General features: G+C 61.6%; 1 protein-coding gene and 1 long non-coding RNA gene across 3 annotated transcripts in view; both read left to right on the top strand.

Annotated features, from left to right (window-relative positions):
* Positions 1-10,391, top strand: part of RTN4R (reticulon 4 receptor) — a 28,111-nt gene extending 17,720 nt beyond the window's left edge. The window contains exon 2 of one of the 2 annotated variants that reach the window (XM_032138520.2): positions 8,697-10,391. In XM_032138520.2, coding sequence (XP_031994411.1) covers positions 8,697-10,096 — 1,400 coding nt within the window. In that variant the 3' untranslated portion in view covers positions 10,097-10,391. The remainder of the gene's footprint in view (positions 1-8,696) is intronic. The other variant, XM_032138521.2, reaches the window with a different exon arrangement.
* LOC131382005 (uncharacterized) lies at positions 9-5,126 on the top strand. Its single transcript, XR_009211139.1, has 3 exons — positions 9-767; positions 4,087-4,301; positions 4,964-5,126. It is a non-coding gene; the product is annotated as an uncharacterized LOC131382005 (long non-coding RNA).
* Positions 10,392-19,907: the final 9,516 nt, after the last annotated feature.

Raw genomic sequence — 19,907 nt, 5'->3', positions numbered from 1 at the left:
GGTGATGATGGTGTTGAGGATGGTGATGGTGATGAGGATGGTGATGATGATGATAGTGATGGTGATAGTGATGGTGATGATGGTGTTGAGGATGGTGATGGTAATGAGGATGGTGATGATGATGCTAGTGGTGGTAATGATGGTAATGGGATGATGGTGTTGAGATGGTCATGATGGTGATGAGGATGGTGATGATGATGATAGTGGTGGTGATAGTGATGGTGATGATGGTAATGAGGATGGTAATTATGATAGTGGTGGTGATGATGGTGATGATGCTGCTGCTGCTGATGATGGTGGTGATGGTGGTGATGATGGTGATGAGGATGGTGATGGTGATGATGAGTATGTTTACAATGATGATAACAAGGACAGAAAATGCCTCCACAGCCTACTTTTCCTTCACAATCTTGGCCATGGGTCTGCAGGGGCAGCCAGGCCTGAGGCCGTGGAGGGTGGTCCAGGGCATCCTGTTTGCAAGGAGAGACTGCACTCCCTTTCCTCTCTTGTTTCCTGGACCAAGTGTTCTCATCTTTAATATTTCTTTGTTATTAACTGTGAAGATCCCTTTAGCAGAGGCTGGAATCCTGATGTCCTGGGAAGTACATCGACATGGATCTGCCCAGGTCACCTCTTTCCAGGCCCTGTCCAGCCCAGGGAGGCAGCTTGATGTTAATGGGTCATAAGCCACCTTGGTGTGACCTGGCCAGAGTCCCTGATACAAGGTGCAGGGAGAGACCTCGGCCCAGCCTCTGCAGGGTTCCAAGGTGGGTGGACTGGCATGGAGGGGCCCTGTCCCCAGAGACCTCCTACCTCAGTTAAACCACTGCCCTCCTCAAAACTACCTGCACTGGATTTGTCTCCTCTGAAGTGCCACCCGAGTCCTTTCCTCCCAAGCTGGACTGTGTCATTCAGCACTTTCTCTGCTGTCCCCCTCTCCTTACAACCATTTTGTTCTCTGTGTGTGTGTGTGTGCATGCATGTGTGTGTGTGTAATCCCAGCTACTCAGGAGGCTGAGGTGTGAGCCACCCCTCCCAACTTATTTGTGTTAAGTTGTCCTATTTTATGCATGTTTGACTGTGAGACTCCTGACAGCCTCTTTAGAAAAATGATTGTTTCTCTTTTGACCTACAGAGTATTTCAGTATTTCTGAGTCTCTTTCTTGCCTAGAACCCTTCACCCTAGGCCTCCATGAGATGCTGACCTTGCCGAGGTCTCTGCAGAGCTGAGCCTGCACTGAGGTTGCTGGGCTCTGCTCACCTGGCTATGTGACTTCAGCAGGACCGTGGTCTTCTCTGACCCTTGTTTCCTTTTCATTAGGTGGGGGTATCAGTGAACTGCTGGGGCCATTGTGAGGGTGAAGGTGGCAGCACCCACACTTGGCTTGCTCACAAACCAGGTCGGCAAACTGTTTCTGTGAATGGTGTAATACTAAATAATTCCAGCTTTGTGGGACACACAGTGTGTCATAACAACTCAGCTCTGCTGTTGTTGCGGGAAAGCAGCCATGGACAATGCGTGAACACATAGGTGTGGCTGGCTGCCAATAGCACATCCTTTACAGAAGCAGCAGCCAGCCCTTGGGCCAGTTTGTCAGGTGCCAGTAGAATAGGAGGCCAAGGCCCGTCGGCTCTGACAAGGGTTCCACTGTGGCCCCCGGACACGGAGCTTTGGCCTTGGCTGGGGGAATTCCAATGGGAACATCCCAGGCTAAGGAGGATCCTCTCCTGCCTCTTATATTCCTCATCCCCTGGGGAGCGCTGGATCCCACTGGCCCTCCCTGGCTGAGCTTCTCTGTGGTCTTAGCAGGCACTGCTTATGTGCCATGGGCCAGCTGCTGCCCCCCGCTCAGTTTCTAACGTGAAGGGCTGGGCAGTCCCTGGGATGGCTCCAATGGGAGCCTGTCCAGCTGCTGTCCTGCTGACTGAGGCTGATCCGAGGCTGCTGAGAACGAGCCGGCAAGAGCCTCAGGACCCACACGTGTCTTTTCACAGCAGAATAAATTCTGCTCGGACAGAGGCCGCTCGCCTGCCTGGTTGATCATGTTTTACAAATGCCGAGGGCAAGAGAACACGTGGGGATGTGCCCACCCATCTTCCTCCACTGCAGTGGCATGCAGACCCTCCAGCCGGGCCCTGGCTCCTGGGAGGGGCTCGCATCCCAGCAACCATCTACTGCTCAGTGCACTCTGCCTGAGCCCTGACCAGCCCTGGGGGCTCTTATTGTGTGTTTCCAGTATGCATGCCTATTGTTTGCACCCCCAGGGGTCCCCATTGCATGCACTGAGTCTGTGCTTCTGGCTTGTGCACCCTGAGCATGTGCTCTTGTACTTCCTCCTGCCCTGTCAAGGCCGACACTCTGGGCTCACAGGCAGTGGGTCAGCCTTGTGCGTGCAGCAGATCCAGGGTCCTGGGCGAGTGTGGGAGGGCTGGGGCTTAGGTCTGGATGCTAGCCCGTGGGAGTGGATGTGGGCCCTGCAGGGCTAGGCACCAGGTACTGGGCAGGGTCAGGCAGGCAGGTGGGCATGGGAGGCAGGTGTATGGCAATGCTGGGCCCAGGCCTGGCTCAGAGTGCATCCCCAGGGTGGGAGCATGCCAGCTACCGGCCACTTCCTCATTAGCATCCTCTGGGGACTCAGCTTGCTCTGGCTGCTGGATTGAATTAGCTGCAGGACAAAGATGAGCCCTTGGTGGAGACAGGATTCTCCAGATAATTAGGCAGCAGGTGTTTGTTGGCTCCTGATGGAGCATGGAGGAGCAGGGTGGGCTCTAGCCTCCTGTGGGGCAAGGGGGCACTGGCTGTGCCCTGGGCTGGGCGAGGCCTCCGCTGGGCAGAGCCTCCAGGGGCCCCCAGTGTGGGACTCACTGGGGTGGGAGCCGAGGAGGGTGCACCTCCGGTGAGAGGTGTGTGGGCTGGATGGGGCAAGGTTCTGGAGCCCTTCACGCAGGCAGCCCAGTGCTGACCAAAGATGAATCCTTGAGGCCTAGGTACTAGGACAAGGATCCTGCCCACTAGGGGCTCTGCCAAGACCGTTTGGCTGGCAGTGGGCTCCTGGGCTCCTGCCACATCCTCATGCTGTCTGGGACTGGCTCAGGCCTCTGTGGCTCCTCACTCTCCTATAGGGCACCTGCCATGCAGCAGGGTCGCCGCCCGTGATCAGCTGGCCCTGGACCGTGAGTGCCTGGGACCCGGCTCCTTGGCCTGGTCTTGTGTGGGTGACACTCAGCACAGCACCTGGGACAGGGGCCACTTCACGCCTTGCCAAGGGACGGAGGGAGGGCCAAGGGAGTGGATGATCCTGCACAGTGTGGCCCACGTTGATGTGTCCTTGGGATGAGGGTGCCATCCAGGGCTGCCAGCTCTCACCTGGGCCAGGCCATCCTCTGCTAGCTTCAGTGTCTGTGACTTGAAAGGTGTACCCTCTCAGGGTGCCCTGCTGGCTGCAAACAGGACTGTGGAGCTCAGGTTAGCAGCGAGGGTGGCTGAGCCTTTACTGCCCAGCAAGACCTTTTAACACCCCTGGGGCCATGAGGCTGGGAAGCCCGCTAGCCCTGGGGCTGTGGCTTCTCCTGCTTTACTTGTTATTATTTTTCTGATAATATCTTTAATTACAAGATGTTGTGTACTTTTAGGCATGTTTCTTGTAAGTAGCATATGACTGGATTTGACCTTGGATTGTTTTCTATTGATTATACCCACACCAGTTTTTATGTTCCTCATCTGTACAATGGGTCAATGAACTTGACACCCCCTCCAAGAGAATTTGCTGGATTGAAGGGCCCAGGCTCTGGCCTAGCCTGCTGGCCCTGGACCTACCTACATCTCGTTGTCTCTGGTGAGCCCAGCATCACGGGGCAGGGACAAGCCCTGCCGGCCAGGGCAAAGAGTGGAGCCGAAGGGGCCGAGGGAGCACCAGACACACTCAGGAGGCCAGTCCCGAAGGCTCTGCCCACACTGCGCCTCAGTTTCCCCCACAGCATGTAGCTAGCTAGGCCTGGAGCTGCTTCAGTCTGGGTCCAGTGCCCTCTCACCATGGCAGGTGTCCTTGCCTGTTATTGACCTGTCTGCCTACCCTGCCACTGCAGCCAAGATCAACAAGGAGCAGGAGCCAGGGCCAGGGCATCAGGGGCTGGTACCCACTTCCCTAGGAGATTCAGGACACCTCAAGGGCAGACTGCCCCCACCAGAAGCTGCTGCCAATCTCCTGCCCCAGCACCTGGAGCGCTGGAAGGGCACAGGAAGCACCATGGGAATTCTGGCTGCGCCTGCACGTGTCTGTGGGCCTGAAGATGGATGGCGGGTGGGTGTGCATGTGAGAAGCAAGCAAGGATGGGGGGACAGATGGGTGGGGGGCAGGGGGAGTGAGTCAGTGGTGGAGGGCCAGGAGTGGGGAGCAGGCGTGGGAGGGGTGTCCTGACCCTCTGTGGTGTGGGGATGACATAGGCCCGCCACCCCCGCCTGGAGCTATTTCTGGCCTTGGTGCACTGAGCTGTGGCCTCCTGTTCTGCCTCATAACTGTGGTCTGTGACGTGACCGCCTCACGGGGACATGGCTGGTGTCCGAGAGGATCCTGAGCTGACTGATGTCCCGGCTGTGCTACAGCTGGCCCCACCCTCAGCTCCAGCCCTCTGCAGCCTCTTACCCCAGCCCTGGGAAGCAGCAGCTCAGAGTCTCCCTGGAGATTCCCCTCCCAGCCACCCATGGCACAGGAGGGCGCTGCCTGCCCCTCTGCACGTGGCCTGAAGCCCAGCCCCTCCACACCCTCCCCCATTACTAGCCAGGCCACCAGCCTTCGTGCTTGGGCAGGACACGCCTCGTGGCCCCTCCGGGCAGCACTGTGACTGTCTCCCTTGGCTGCCTCTCCACCTGGGTAGTCTGGAGTAGGAGCAGGGCAGGGCTTAACCACTCACTGCCTCAGTTTCCTAATCTGTAAATGTATTGCTGTCTCACATCTTTTTATAGCAGGTGATGGGACCCTCTGGTGATCCCAGCCCAGGTGCGGCATCAGGGCCCGAGGGCGCCAAGCTGTGCGTGGATGAAAGCTGGTGCTCGGGGTCTCCACAGCTGCCTGCCCTGCGCTGCCTCCTGGCCTCGCTGGGCACAGGCAGAGGCATCCCTGTGGGACCTCAGCCCAAGCTTGGCAGGGTACGGAGGTGGGCGGGGCCCCAGGAACAGTGGGGGCCAGGGACCACATGAAGAAGGCCATCCCTGCTCGGCTCGGCTCAGCTCTCTGGGCTGCTGGGGTGAGCTGCTGACCTCAGCAGCCGCCTGCCTGCCCGCTGGCTGGGCACATCCCCAGAGCCTCCTACCGCCACCTCCCCATCCCCCTTCTCCACCCCTCCCCTCTGCTCCTGCCATCCTCGCCCTCCTCCCCCCTCCCTCTCCCTCCTCACTCCCTCCTGTAGTGAACGTGAACAGCCCTCCACTCACCGGAACTGATGGTGCAGGTGCCCACCTGGGCTGCCTGTTGCTCCTGTCAGGGGGATGCGTCCTGGACTGTTTGCTGCCCAGCCTCCTGGGCCTTCAGCCTGGTGATCCTGGGTCCTACCCTGCCCGGTCTGGCTGCCGCAGGGAGAGGCTCCGGGTCAGTATCCGGTCACTGTCCCCCCTGGGAAAGCTCAGAGCCTTCCAGGCAGGAGAGCCAGCCCTCCCCCAACCGTGGCTCCTGAGCCAGGCCTGGGCTGAGACAGTAGCTCCTAGCTATGACCCAGCCCTGATAGCCAGCAGGGCCATCCTCCGGGGAGGTCCCAGGAGGAGACCCTGGAGGAAAGAAGAGATGTAAATTGGCCTGGGAGGGTGGGAGAGGCACAGATGTACCAGTTTGTGTGCAGCTTGGAGGCTGAGGAGAGCCCTCTGGGGCCCTCACAGGCTCAGGTGGCCGCAGGGCCAACCTGGGTGGGGACGGTGGACAGGCACGCTATCCGTGGTTTCTCTGTAAGAGCTGGGGCCGTGGCAGGGCTGGCTGAACATCCCATGTGCAAGGGGTAGGAAGGACAGAGCTCATACTGGAGGCTCTGTGAGAATTGGGGCCAGGGTGAGACTGGGTGAGAGTGGAAGTAGGGTGACAGCAGGCAGGGAGGCCAGGCTGTCTCCAGAAGGACAGTAGAGTATCCTATTAGAGTTGGCCGGGCAGAAGAGGAGAGAGAAAGGTGGGCGAGAGGGCCAGAGAGGCCTTGTGGCCTTGAGGCTGCAGAGCCCAGGGGACAGGTCAGGGGCCACGGGCCAGGGAGGTCTTTTGGGGTGGGGAGGGGCTGCAGTCCACCATGGGGCCAGGGAGGAGGCTGGTGAGTCACCAGTCTGGCCCCTGGGATGGGGTCAGAGGACACCCTCCCACCACCTGGCTGGGTCTCCCTCATCCCAGGGCCCCGGCTGTGAAGACAAACCCATGCTGCAAAGTTGGGTTTGATTATCTCATAAAAAGATGCCCCCTCCTGCTCGCTCAGCAGAGGGGTTGCCATGGAGACCAGCGGGCAGGCCCCAAGGGGGGCCAGGCTGGAGCCAATTACCGTGGCTGCAGCGAGGAGAGAGCCCACCTCACCCGACTCTCAGAAGTTGGTTTACGAAAAGCAGTTGTCTCGGCAGGAACCGAGCCGTGTCTTTGTGCCCAATACCCACTTCCTGGCAGAACTGAGCGCCACGTGGCCACTCCCCCATGTCCTCCCCTGTCTCCCCCAACCCCGCACCACCCTGTGGCTCAATTCTGGCACCTCACTGGGGGCATGTTTAGAGTGGACACACAGCTGCTTGGGGAGTGAGCTGAGCCCTGACCACAGCCAGACTCACAGCCCACAGCTTCAGGCCTGGAGCCACAGGACAGTGGTGGGATGGCGGCATGGCTCATGGTGATGTGGCAGGCATGGCCACCATGGGTGGCTAGTCTTGGCGGGTGCAGTCAGCCGCCTGGTATGGTTGGTGACAAGGCTCAGTTGGTGACCCCCACAGTCAGTGGTGTGGTGTGGTCGATAATGTGGCAGTGAGTCCTGACCCTGCCCCGTGAGCATGTGGGGCCTCCACCCCACCTGGCCCCAGGACAGGAAGTGCCATTTACATAGCACAGTTTTCCCTCTGGTGACAGCAGGTGAGACAGCAGTGGGGAGCTGGCATGGTCAGGCCGCACCTTCCTAGGAAGAGTGTGCAGAAAGAGAGCAGAGGGTGTCCGCAGTTTAAACAGAACACGAGGCCAGGTGCTTTCCTCACCCAGCCCACCCAGGGAGGGGCCTCCGGACCCCCATCCCTGGGCTGCCACCTCCCTGGTAGCCAACAAATGGCCCTGGGGCAGGGGGTGTGGCAGAGGAGGCCCCCAGGCTGTGGGGAGAGGGTCTGAGGACCTATGAACCTGAGTCTGGGAGGACGCACATGCCCAGCAGTCACTGCGCGCGCTGGTCTTGCTGGGCTCTGCGTTTAGGGCGACTGCACTGTCCGCCCAAGTAGAGAGGACCCAGTGGGGCAGGGGCCCCATGTGGGTAGGAGGGCCCCAGGGTCACAGTTCTGGGTTGGGGAAGCTGGCCTGTGGTCCGCTCCTTCCTCTTGCCTGGCTCCAACACCAGCACTTAGCCGGCCTCATGTCTGCAGAATCCTGCTCTTAGCCAGCTGCCGAGGAAGGTGTTAGCTGTCAACGCAGGTGTTAGCTGATAACTCAAGTGTTAGCTGATAAGCCATAACCCTCCCAGGGGGATTCATATTTTAATAGACTCACTCCTGAAGGCGGAAAGAATCTTCAGCATTCGAAAGGGGTGGAGGATCAATGGTGGAATGAGAGGCAGGAAAGCTTATTCCGGAGGGGGTGACCCCGCTGGTGAGACCAGCTCTGGCTGCGGCACCCGGCAGGGACTACTGCCCATGTAGGGCCTTGGTGAAGCCCCAGGTGTATCTGGCCCTGTAATGGAGGAGGGGTTGCAGGCCCCTGGGGCTGGGGGAGAACCCACTGGGAGGCTATCCCTGCTGATGGCATCCGGGTGGGAGGGGTGCAGGCAGCTGGCACTGCAGGGGTTGGCTAGGGAGGAGTGAACTCCTCCCAGGGAGGAGATGGAGCAGAGAATGAGGCCAGGGGGCGGAGGCTTCAGGAGGGTTCCTGCCAAGTCAGGAAGTGCTTGAAAGGAGGATGTGTGGAGGAGGGAGCAGCCTGCCTGGGTGGTTGTGGGACGCAACTCCTCCCGAGCCCTGGACACACTTGCCCTCCACCCCCGCCCTCGCGCATCCAGGTGCCTGTTTCTGAGATAGCAGAGGTGCCCAGAGGGACCCCAGCCCCGTTACAGTGTTTCCTAGGCCCTGTGGGTGGAACCCCCACTGGGACCCCCCCGGGACTCCTGCAGTGCGGGCTCTGTGTCACTGGAGTCCTGAGGAGGTACCTGCAGTCGCGAGTGCCCATTCCAGGAGGCCTTCAAGTGAGTGCCCCTGGTGACCCAGTGGGCTGCTCCCGGGTGTGTGAGCACTGGCTGTGTGGTATGGGGAGTCTGCCGATGTGGCTTCCAGGGTGGAGTGCGTGGCTCCAAGGCATGTTGTAGCCCAGCATCATCCATGAGGCCTGTGAAGCAGGGATCCCAACACTGCGATTCCCGGGGTGGTGGCCACATCTTGGACCCAGCCCCAGGCCCTCCTGAGACCCAATCCCCGGGGCCCACCTGGCTCTAGCAAAACCTCCAGCTTCTCCAGTACCCCTGCCCTGCCTGCTAACCACTCTGTCTTCTGCCTGCAGGGAGCCGGCTGCTGGCATGGGTGCTGTGGCTGCAGGCCTGGCGGGTGGCAGCCCCGTGCCCAGGTGCCTGCGTATGCTACAATGAGCCCAAGGTGACGACAAGCTGCCCCCAGCAGGGCCTGCAGGCTGTGCCTGTGGGCATCCCTGCCGCCAGCCAGCGCATCTTCCTGCACGGCAACCGCATCTCGCATGTGCCAGCTGCCAGCTTCCGTGCCTGCCGCAACCTCACCATCCTGTGGCTGCACTCGAATGTGCTGGCCCGAATTGACGCGGCCGCCTTCACCGGCCTGGCCCTCCTGGAGCAGCTGGACCTCAGTGATAATGCACAGCTCCGGTCTGTGGACCCTGCCACATTCCACGGCCTGGGCCGCCTGCACACGCTGCACCTGGACCGCTGCGGCCTGCAGGAGCTGGGCCCGGGGCTGTTCCGCGGCCTGGCTGCCCTTCAGTACCTCTACCTGCAGGACAACGCACTGCAGGCACTGCCTGATGACACCTTCCGCGACCTGGGCAACCTCACGCACCTCTTCCTGCACGGCAACCGCATCTCCAGCGTGCCCGAGCGCGCCTTCCGTGGCCTGCACAGCCTCGACCGTCTCCTCCTGCACCAGAACCGCGTGGCCCGTGTGCACCCGCATGCCTTCCGTGACCTTGGCCGCCTCATGACACTCTATCTGTTTGCCAACAATCTATCGGCGCTGCCCACTGAGGCCCTGGCGCCCCTGCGTGCCCTGCAGTACCTGAGACTCAACGACAACCCCTGGGTGTGTGACTGCCGGGCACGCCCACTCTGGGCCTGGCTGCAGAAGTTCCGCGGCTCCTCCTCCGAGGTGCCCTGCAGCCTCCCGCAACGCCTGGCTGGCCGTGACCTCAAACGCCTAGCTGCCAATGACCTGCAGGGCTGCGCTGTGGCCACCGGCCCTTACCATCCCATCTGGACCGGCAGGGCCAGTGATGAGGAGCCGCTGGGGCTTCCCAAGTGCTGCCAGCCAGACGCCGCCGACAAGGCCTCGGTACTGGAGCCTGGAAGACCAGCTTCAGCAGGCAATGCGCTGAAGGGACGCGTGCCGCCTGGTGACAGCCCCCCGGGCAACGGCTCTGGCCCAAGGCACATCAACGACTCCCCCTTTGGGACTCTGCCTGGCTCTCCTGAGCCCCCACTCACCGCAGTGCGGCCCGAGGGCTCCGAGCCACCAGGGTTCCCCACCTTGGGCCCTCGCCGGAGGCCAGGCTGTTCCCGCAAGAACCGCACCCGCAGCCACTGCCGTCTGGGCCAGGCAGGCAGCGGGGGTGGCGGGACTGGTGACTCAGAGGGCTCAGGCGCCCTGCCCAGCCTCACCTGCAGCCTCGCCCCCCTGGGCCTGGTGCTGGTGCTGTGGACAGTGCTCGGGCCCTGCTGACCCCCAGCGGACACAAGAGCGTGCTCAGCAGCCGGGTGTGTGTACATACGGGGTCCCTCTCCACGCCGCCAGCCAGCCGGGCGGCCGACCCGTGGGGCAGGCCAGGCCAGGCCCTCCCTAACGGACGCCTCCCGCCCGCCACCCCCATCTCCACCCCATCATGTTTACAGGGTTCGGCGGCAGCGTTTGTTCCAGAACGCCGCCTCCCACCCAGATCGCGGTATATAGAGATATGCATTTTATTTTACTTGTGTAAAAATATCGGACGACGTGGAATAAAGAGCTCTTTTCTTAAGCTGTGGCCTCTCGGGCTAGGGTGCCGTGGGCGGTGAGAAGCAGGGGTGGGTGCTGGACGGGCAGCCTCTCCCCCATCACAAGGCCCCAGAGGAAGGGGAGTTGCCTGGCACCACGGGTGGGGCAGCCTGGGCCAAGGGCAGCTCCAATGTCAGGTGCCCCTGCCCCCCCAGCCGCACAGATGGAGCATGCTTGGTGGCTGACGTCACTGAGCCTGGCTGATGGAGGACATGCCAGGTCCATGGGTCTGGACATAGCAGCCCCTATGGGGACAGTTGCTCTCAGGCCCTCCACCCCAATCAGGCTGCCCGGGCAGCCCCCAGGAGGAGGCTGAGGATGAGGGACCCTGTTCCTACCCCTGGTGGGTGGCAGGAGAGGAAGGCCCTGAAGGAAAATTGGGCGGGTCAGGCCTGGCCTCAAGGCCCAGTGGGGGCTGTATGCACCCTCACACTGCTGCTGGTGGTCACACTAGACCCCACATGCGTGTCCGGGGCACCCTCACTTACACCATGCCCACACCCCAAACACAGGCCGTGGTGGGTCTACATGTCCCTGCACCCATGTATGCATACACACATGCACACACAGCAGGGCGGGGAACACATGTCCACACACATGCACGCACCATGGGCTCGAGAACAGCACACGCATCCAGGCAAAAATATGCACAGGCACGCTTTCCCACGGCCTGGGCCGAAGAGGACTCAGAAACAAAAGGGAAGGGCCATGTGGCCAGGAAGCCTTCCCAGGAAAGGGCCCCCTCCCCGCCAGGGCAGTGGCTGGGGAGGGGGAGAGGGAGAAAAACAGTGACGTGGGGGAGGGTGTGGGGGAGCGTTGCTGGTGAAGCCAGATGGTCGTGGGGGCGGCCGGGGCTCCAGAAGCCTGGGGGGAGGAGAAGGAGAAGAAGCGGGGAGGACGCGCTTAGCAGCCAAGGCCCCAGCTCCTCCGCCCGTTTCTCTGTGCCTGTGCTGCAGCCCAAGGCAGGAACTCAGACCCCTCCCATCAAGCACAGGGCAGAGCCAGGATGCAGTGGTCCTGTCTGGCCGGTACCCTCCTCAGGGTCCTCCCACGTGCACTGTCTCTTCTGAGAGACCCTGTGCCTGTGCCCACAGGTGCTGAGGCCCCCCATGTGGCTACACACACCTCCACCTGTAGTTTGCCCCTCTGCTCACCTGAGCTCCAGGGCCGGCAGCCTTGCCTCAGGGCTGGAGGCAGCTCAGGCAGGGCAGCCCTGTGGGGGTGGGGTGCTGTTTGCCCAGGGCTCCCTCTGCAGCCCCTCTGGGCCCAGGAGACCCTTGGCAGCCCCAGCAGAGGCCTCTCTGTGGACAGCCTGATGTCAAAATGTTGTGCAGTCTCTGTCCTGTGCCTGGAGCCCCATCATCAGCAGCCCTGGCACTCCCAGTCTCTGTGACGCCACAGCCAGGCCCAGGATTCTGCCAGGCTGTGCCTGGGCATTGGCATAGGCAGGGTTTTATTAATTCAGTTTTTCTCCCAAGTGGCCCCTGTCATGCCTGAGAAGATACAGCTAAACTGCTGGATCTGGGGTAGGGCTCTCAGCTGAGGCTGGGGGCTCCTTGCAGTCAGAGCCAGGAAACTGAAGCCACCCATTTCCAAAGAGCCTTGAGCCCCACCTGAGTGACCCACCTGCAGTGGATGCTGGCACCCTCAGTGGCTTGTGGAAGGACAGCAGGTCCCGCCTCAGCTTGCACACCTCCCAGGACAAGGAGTTCATTACCTCTGCTGGGCCCACTCCTCACTAAGAAGCAGGCACCTGTCGCCCTTAGGCCAGCTTCGGGGCTGACTGTCAGCACCAGCTGCCCTCAGGGCTCTGCACCGTCCCCTCCAGGCCACAGTGGGGGCCTGTGCAGTGGCAGAGGTGGGGAGTTGGGCACAGTCCAACCAGACCTGAGGAGGGGGTAAGAGGATCCGGAAGGAAGTGGATGAGTTTTAAGTTGGACTCAGCAGGATGCATCGACGCTCCCATGGGGTGGAGGCGGCAGGCAGGGCTCCCAGGCGTCCGCCCTGAGCAGCCGGCACGGGGCGCCCGTCCCTGAGGTGGGGGCGCTGAGAGGAGCGGCCGCTTTGTCGAGGCCCAGGAGACATCTGGGCGGGGGTGTCGCGTGGGCTGTGCAGGCTGAGCTCAGCAGAGGGGCCCGGCTGGAGGACACATTTGGGAGTCGTGAGCACTTGGGTGATATTTACAGCCCAGGAAGAGATGAGCTCACCGGCCGGCCGCTGCTGACGAGGGGCCTGGAGGGGGCGGGGCGTTGGGCCAGGGCCCAGGGACTCAGCTCCTTCCTGCGCCCACCCCGGGACTCCCCAGCTCTGCCTGACCAGCCCTGGCTGGCTGGGCCCCTGAGGTCAGGTGCTGGACCAGGCAGGGGTTGGGGGTGGCAGCTGGTGTCCAGCCTTGATCGCCCAGACCCCAGAGCAGGTGCAGAAAGCTAATTAAAGCTGCGTGAATCAGCCTTGAGTGTATCAAATCCTGGCCCCCACCCCATGCGGGCTGCTGATCTACCACAGACTCTCCTGGCCCCGTCCAAAGATGCCTGGCCAGCCCAACGGCGCCCTGTGGACCGAATCCTTCACAGCTCATGGGCCTGTCCCTGTGTTGCAAGCCCAGCCAGGGCAGTACCACCCAGCACAATTGGTGGAGGTGACAGCTGGGGCTGGGCTCACTGTGGCTGCAGCCGACCTGGGTGGGGGATGGGGCAAGCAACCCTCAGATGTCGGGCCCAGGCTGGGCTGCTCCCAGGGATTCCTCTCAGCCACCCCGACTCCACCCATGCGGCCCTGGGGGCTGAGTAGCACCAGAGCTGCCCTGTACACCTGTCTGCCCAGGGCTGCAGGGGTGACCCTGTCCTTGGATGGAAGCGCCTGCCCCCTGTTTATCTGGCTGCCCAGGGCTTTGCATAGTAATTGGGAGAATTATTTTTTAATCCTTAAATTAGTTCTGAAATAATAGAAGCTGCCGAATGTTCAGCAGCCGACGGTAAACTAACGTCCAGCGAGACCGAGAACACACCGGAAAGAAGTTGAGAGGGTGGCAAGTGTTTGTGGTGTGAGCTGGGGCCCTGGGCGGGCCACTGAGGCGGCGGCAGGGGTGGGGGCTCCTCACTGCCAGGCTGCCTGCAGCTCGAAGCCTCCCTGGGGTGGGGTGGGCACCTCACACTCACATCCCCGCAGGAAGACACTGCTAATGTCCCCAGGGCACAGATGAGGAAACGGAGGCCCAGAGACATGAAGCAACATGTCAGGCAGGATTGGGCCCAAGGCCACGCGGGAGCAGACCCTTCGCTGCCAACTGTGTTTGTGCTCCAGAGTGCTGCACTGCTTCTCCATCCCAGTGCCCAGGGACATCGCAAGACCCTCGGTGTCAATTCCCTCCACTGTGCCAGTCGGCCTAGGGATGTCACTCAGGGTGGCACCCTGAGCTGTGGCATCTCTGTGACTGAGGCAGCTCTGTGTCTGGTCAGCTGGCCTTTGGGCCACCTCCCACCACATTGAGGAGGCCCAGCCCTCAACTCAATTTCCCCCACGATGCCCGCCTGGTGGACACCCTCATGCCCAGATTTCTCACTGGTGGCCTTGGCCTCGGTCCTGCCTGGTCCCCAGCTGGCTCCTTTCCCACCCTGGTCTGGGCTAGGCCGCTCCAGAGCCCTGCCCTGCAGCCCAGCCCCTGTGTACACCACAGCCTGGGCTTGACAGTGCTCCCCACGTGAGGCCTGGGTGGGAAAAGTGCAATGGCCACTGTCAGCAAAGGGTGTGTCTCAGCCCACCCCCCCAGGCACAGCGGCTCAAGGACCCCATTATGCCAAGGCCTTGGAGAGTGGCTGTGATGGGCATGAGCCCAGTGGTCCCCGGAGCCCCACTCCTGTTGGGAGGGTGCATGTGTCGGGGCCCAGGGCTCCCCAGCAGCTGGCCTGACCCCAAAGTGCCAACCCCAGGTCTAGAGGTGGAGCTCCACGCTCCATGGAGGAGGCCGTGGGACTTCTCTGGTTGGTCAGGCTTCTCCAGGGCTGGGGCCTGGTGCTACTGTCTTTTCCTGGGGGAGGTAGGGCTCTGCCAGGGCACACCTCTCCAGAAGCCCCTTCCAGGTAGGTCGCACTCCCCACCCGCCTCTGTGCTGCAGGGGAGTCCTGCTCCCAGGGGCAGAGGACCCTTGCCAGGCCAAGCCTGGAGTCCTGAGCCAGTGGGTGGAGGAACAGGCACCTGTCCAGCCTCATCTCTCCTATTGCTCCCAATCCCCAGCCCCCAGCCCCAGCACTCCCTAGGATCTTCTTCTTGGTCCTTCCGCTTTGCTCAATATTCAGTTCTGACACCACTCCCTTCTCCAAGAAGCTCTCCCTGATCCTCCAGGCTGGTCGTCACCCAGCCAGGTGGTCATGGAGTGGATCCACAGTGCCCAGACCCGCATGGCCAGAGCCAGGGGCAGGTCACTACCCCTCAACAGCCCTCTGCTTTTGTGCCTGTTTTGAGGAATGAGTAAACCCTCATGGAAGAAGAGGTCTCTGCTTGGGCACAGCCCTGGAGGAGCTCACAGAGGGCCATGATGGCTGAGGCCTCCAGCGGAAAGGCCAGACAGGGTGCTTCTGCCACACAGCCCCAAAGCTGAGGCCGAGGCTGTCCCTCCCTCCAACTGTCCCCACCCACAACCTGTCTTCTCGGATTCAGACCACAGGACCAAGCTTGCGCCTGGTTCCCCAGGCCCCAGAAAGCCAAGGGAGCCCCCGAAGGCCACACAGTAGGCAGTGGAACCAGGCTGGGCCAGACTGGCTGCCTGGACCCCCCTCACACCCTGTGGGCCCCCCAGAGCTGGCCTAGGGACTCCTGACCCTGACCTCAGTGGAGGAGCACCCAGCATGACATTCTGAGAGCTGCACAGGCAGCACTTCCTCTGCACCAACAGCAGATTGCATGTGGGGTCAGCACAGGCCTGCTGACCAGGGGCAGGGCCAGGCTCACAGCCACCAGGGCGCAGGAAAGGGTGCCAAGCTTGGCAGGAGTCCTGCCCTCCCAGCCTGTGCTGTGGCTGGGCCCAGTGGAGGGTCCCTCTCTCTCTGACCAGTTCGCCGTGCATTTATTAGGCACCTGCTGTGTGCTGGTGAAACAGGAAAGGTCCCCTTGTTCCCCTCACAGGACATGCAATGGGGATGTGGCTTGCTTCAGTGCCCTGCTGCTCAAATCTCTAGGGGAACATACAGACGGGCAGGCTGTGAAGCTCCAACCCCACGGCAGTGTCTAGGAGTGAATGTTTATAGCTGAAGCCCCAGTGAGCATGTTACAGGGTGCTCTTTTAGTTTTGCTGTTTTAGTTTAACTCTCTGTCAGTGGCTTCTGTTACTCAGCTCAATTAAACCCCAGTTAGAGCCCTGCCTTATCGCAAGGACAGACGGCTTTCTGCATCCCGAGGTTCTTGCCTTGGTGTAAGAATTGGACCACATGTGGGCTTGGAGAATGAGTGCAAGGTTTTATTGAGTGGAGGTAGCAGATGGGGGAAGGCAGAAGGAGATGGAGTGGGAAGGTTTTCCCCTGGAGTCGGGGCCGGGCTCTCCTCCGGCTGCCCCAGCCAAACTCCAGGTCATTCTGCTGCCGGTTGGTAGCCGGCCGGCGTGCCGGTGCCCGTCAGTGCATTCCTCTCGACATCCAGCCGCCTGAGTGCTCCTCTGCCAATCCGCTCCTCTCCACGTCCAGCAGCTTGTGTGTGCCTGCTAGGGTCTCGGGGGTTTTTATAGTCATAGGATGGGGGTGTGGCAGGCCAGGGTGGTCTTGGGAAATGCAAAAATGCCTGTCCTCACCTAGGTCTGTGGGTTGGAGCCCCAGCCGGGGACAACACCCTCCTCTACCCAGCACTTCCCCTTTTCCCTGTCATTCATTTAAAGGGACCAAGCTCTTCCCTTCCCAGCACTCCCATATCACCGCACCAAACCCATGCGCCTCCTTCCTGGAGGTTGCTGCTGAAGCTGCAGGCATCACCCCCCGGGTGAGAGAGGGCCCTCCTGGGGCCTGGGCTGCTGCTGGGCCACGTGGATGTGGGGAGGCCATGTTTTGGAAGCCTGAGGGAAGATCCGCACTTTGTCCCTGCACATGGCCCAGCCTCAGACACTAGACAAAGTGAGGGGCAGAGAATGGCCCCTTCTGCAGATGCAGTGCGCCTGGCCCGGCCCACAACAAGCCTCTCTTGCAGGGGCAGCCTCCACGGGAAGGCCCAATTAAACCCACCACCGACCGGCCCAACCAACACGGGGGAACAGGAGGCCTCCGATTTGTCTTCACAAAGGGCTGTGCAGAGATTTATGGGCAATAAATGAACATCCATCTCGAGGCGGGCAGAGGAGCGGCGGCAGGGCCGGCAGGGTGGGGGCAGCCCCCTCTGATCGTGGTGCGGAAGCCGCATTAATGACGCTCACCAAGGAGAGACAAGGCTGAGGCTGGCAGGGCCACTCACCAAGGAAGGAGAAAAATAAACGCGAGCAATTAGGGAATGATGAAGACCTTGCAGGGAGAACACCTCGATACACATCGCGAGGCCAGCCTGGCAGAGTCTGGGGACGCCGAGCCAGGGACCTGGCGGGGTAGGGCAACCTACGGGAGGGGCACGGAGACAGCCTGGCGCTGCTGCACAATTATTTTTGAAAAATGACGGAGAAGAGAGAAAGAGTGGAGGCGGGGCGGGGGACTGCAGCCTCCAGGGGTGCCAGGGGTTTCTGGGAGGCAGTCACTGCTACCTTCAGGGGGAGCAGGAGGGTCTTGAGTTCTTGGGAGCCAAGGCCCCAGCCTCTGAAGCCCTCCCTGAGGTCCCTTAGTCAAACAGTGGTGGAGCCACAGCCCTATCCCTCTAGGCTCCCCCGCGGCCACTCCAGCCTCTAGCCCCACCCCTCCACCTCAGACTGTAGGGTCTGAGCACCCGCCCTGTCCATATCCATCCCTGCATGCCTCTCGGTTCACCTGCTCCTTCAACAGACCATCCCCTGCTCCTCTCAACGGGCCCCGCTCCGCAGGGGAACCACGGACAGAGGCCTTCCCATCCCCAGGTCAGTATCATCTGGGCCCCCCGCTGCAGCCGAGGACCCCTCCAGATCCACAGAGGGACAAACTGGCCAAGAGGCCACGGCCAAGCCTGACTTGGGTGGGGACCCAGCCTGGGGCAGTCCTGCTGCTGCCCCCCACCCCCCGACATCCTGTCATGGTTGGGAAATCTGGTGGCACCAACTCCCCAGATCTCTTCTGGCCCCACCTCTGGGCCTAGTCGGGGGATCTGGAGGATGGCATCAGTCCTGCCTGCCTGCTGTGGGCCTGTGGGTAGCTGTGCCCAGGGGCATGGGGGAGCGAGACTGCACCCCAAGCTCACTCTCCACTTTCAGGTTACCCTAAACACCAAGGCTGTGCAGATTTTCCCACCCCATGAGGATCATTCTGTAAAAGCTGGTCTCAATTAACACAGCCAAACAGAAGCATCCAGCACTACACTCTGGAAATAGGACACCCTCGCCAGGGTGAGGGGGTGGCCGGCACTGTCCCTGAGGCAGCCACAGGCCTCAGCGGGCACTGGGGAATTGGTGCAGACCCTGCCCAGAGCCCTCCCTTCCTCAAGGGATGGGACAGTGGGGCCCTCACCCACCGACTCCCCACATAACAGACATTTCTAGGCACTTCTAGGCCAGCCAAGGGGGACAGAGCAGTTCCCCAGAGGGGCAGGCATGGCCTGCCGACAGTAGGGCTAGGGGTCAGCACTCCAGGTCCCCATGCCCATCAGTGCCCACCCAGCTCAGCAGGGATAGCAGCCTCCCTTGCCCAGCCACTCCCACACCACCACCCAGGTTGGGGGCAGGCTCCCAGTGCCTGGTGACAGCAGTGCCACCAGGCCTGTGGGTGGGGGTCACCGTGTCATCACTACAGATGAAGAGAGGGTAGCCAAGGAGTGGCATATGGACGCAGCCTGCCCATGGGGGTGCCCGCTGTGCACCCGGAGCTGCCTCCTGCCCAGGACGCCCTGGACAGGGCTCCTTCACGGCGCTGAGTCACAGATGCCAGCAGAGGGCTGGACAGAAGCGACTCGGGAGCCTGAGGATGGGGAACACAGCCTGCCAAGTCTCCCCAGGTTTCCTGGGAGCAGTGACAGGGCCAGGCCAGGCCCCAAGAACTAGGACCCTTATGCCCAGAACCCAGCAAGACGTGGGGGAAGTCGGATCGCCTGTGGGTCCAGGGCCCCAGCTGACCCCAGTCCCTCCCTGGGCCCACCGGGGTGTCCCTGCAGAGACTGGCTGGGCCAGCAGACTGAACCTCTCCTGGTGAAGGCCTGAAGGCCAGAGTAGGTGGGACCATCCTCGCCGAAGCCAGCCTCAATTCTCAAGGCCATGCTGTGGAGCCAGTGCCATCTGGGCCCTCTGGGTCAAGCAAAGGGTGTGTGCTAACCAAAGGCAGGCCCTCGAGGATGCCAAAGGCCCGCGAATGCCCAGTGGACCGTGAAAACCTTCTGCTGACAAACCCTGCAGGTGTTGGGGCCACAGGGAGGGAGGGCGACTTTGCCTTTCAGCAGCCAAAGGATTTCACTGGAAGCCACTCTTTTGGCAAAAGCAGCCAAGTGATAACCAGGCCTTCACCTGTGTCTTAGGCTGAAACACAGTGGACCAGGAAACGGCAGGGAAGGCCACAGGGAGCCACCTTCCAGGGTCAGTGAAGGACCCAGCCCCTCAGTCCCATCCTTCCACTGACCCCTGCCCACCTCCAGGGCGGGGGAGGAGCGAGGGCCACCCTGGAGGCTGCCCGTTGGATGGAGCCTCGGTGACCTCGCCAGCAGCTGGGGGTGTTCCAGGAGGAGAGGTACAGGGTCCTACACCCAACCTTCTTCACCCAAGACCCTGCCTGAGACCAGGAACAGTCTCTGCCATCTTGAGTTCACAGGACCAGCCAGAGCCAGAGCTGGGCCACTGAGGACAGCCAGCTCAGCTGAGGGGCCGTACCTCCTAGGATGTCCTGGTGACCGAGACTGGGCCGCCTGCCAGGCTGGCCCATTGTCTGTCTCAGTTGAAGCATGTCTGTCTCCTGCGGCCCCTAGGGCTGGGCCCTGCTGTCCCACTGGGTACAAGGAGGGAACTGGGGCTGCCAAAGAAGGAAAAGCTGGGCAGGCAGTGGGGGGCCTGGGAAGGGTAACTGCGGGGCTGGAGGAGCTGGAAGGATCACAGGCCAGGAGCCAAGAGTGCACACCAGGGACCCAGCGCCTGCAGCCCTTCACCTTCCACCCTGCATGCCACAGAATACCCAGGCAGAGCCGAGCAGGGCACCCTCCAGTCCAGGGGCTCTCCCCGCCTCAGAGAGAGGCTGAGACACACTTGCCCCACAGAGAGCTAGGCTGTGGTGTCTGAGGTCTTCTCCTGCCGTGGGCATCACAGCTGCATACCCTGATAGCCACTCGGTTCCTGAGAATCCCTGAAAGGAGGGTCTTGCTTCTCCCCACCTACTGGCTGGGCAGGAAGGCAGGGATAGCCTGTGTGCAGAGGGAACAGCCTGTGCGGGGG

This window comes from Hylobates moloch, unplaced genomic scaffold, assembly GCF_009828535.3.
Source record: "Hylobates moloch isolate HMO894 unplaced genomic scaffold, HMol_V3 SCAFFOLD_19, whole genome shotgun sequence".
Lineage (NCBI taxonomy): Eukaryota > Metazoa > Chordata > Mammalia > Primates > Hylobatidae > Hylobates > Hylobates moloch.
Note: the sequence above shows the minus strand (reverse complement) of the source record. Positions and strands in the feature narration are given on the sequence as shown.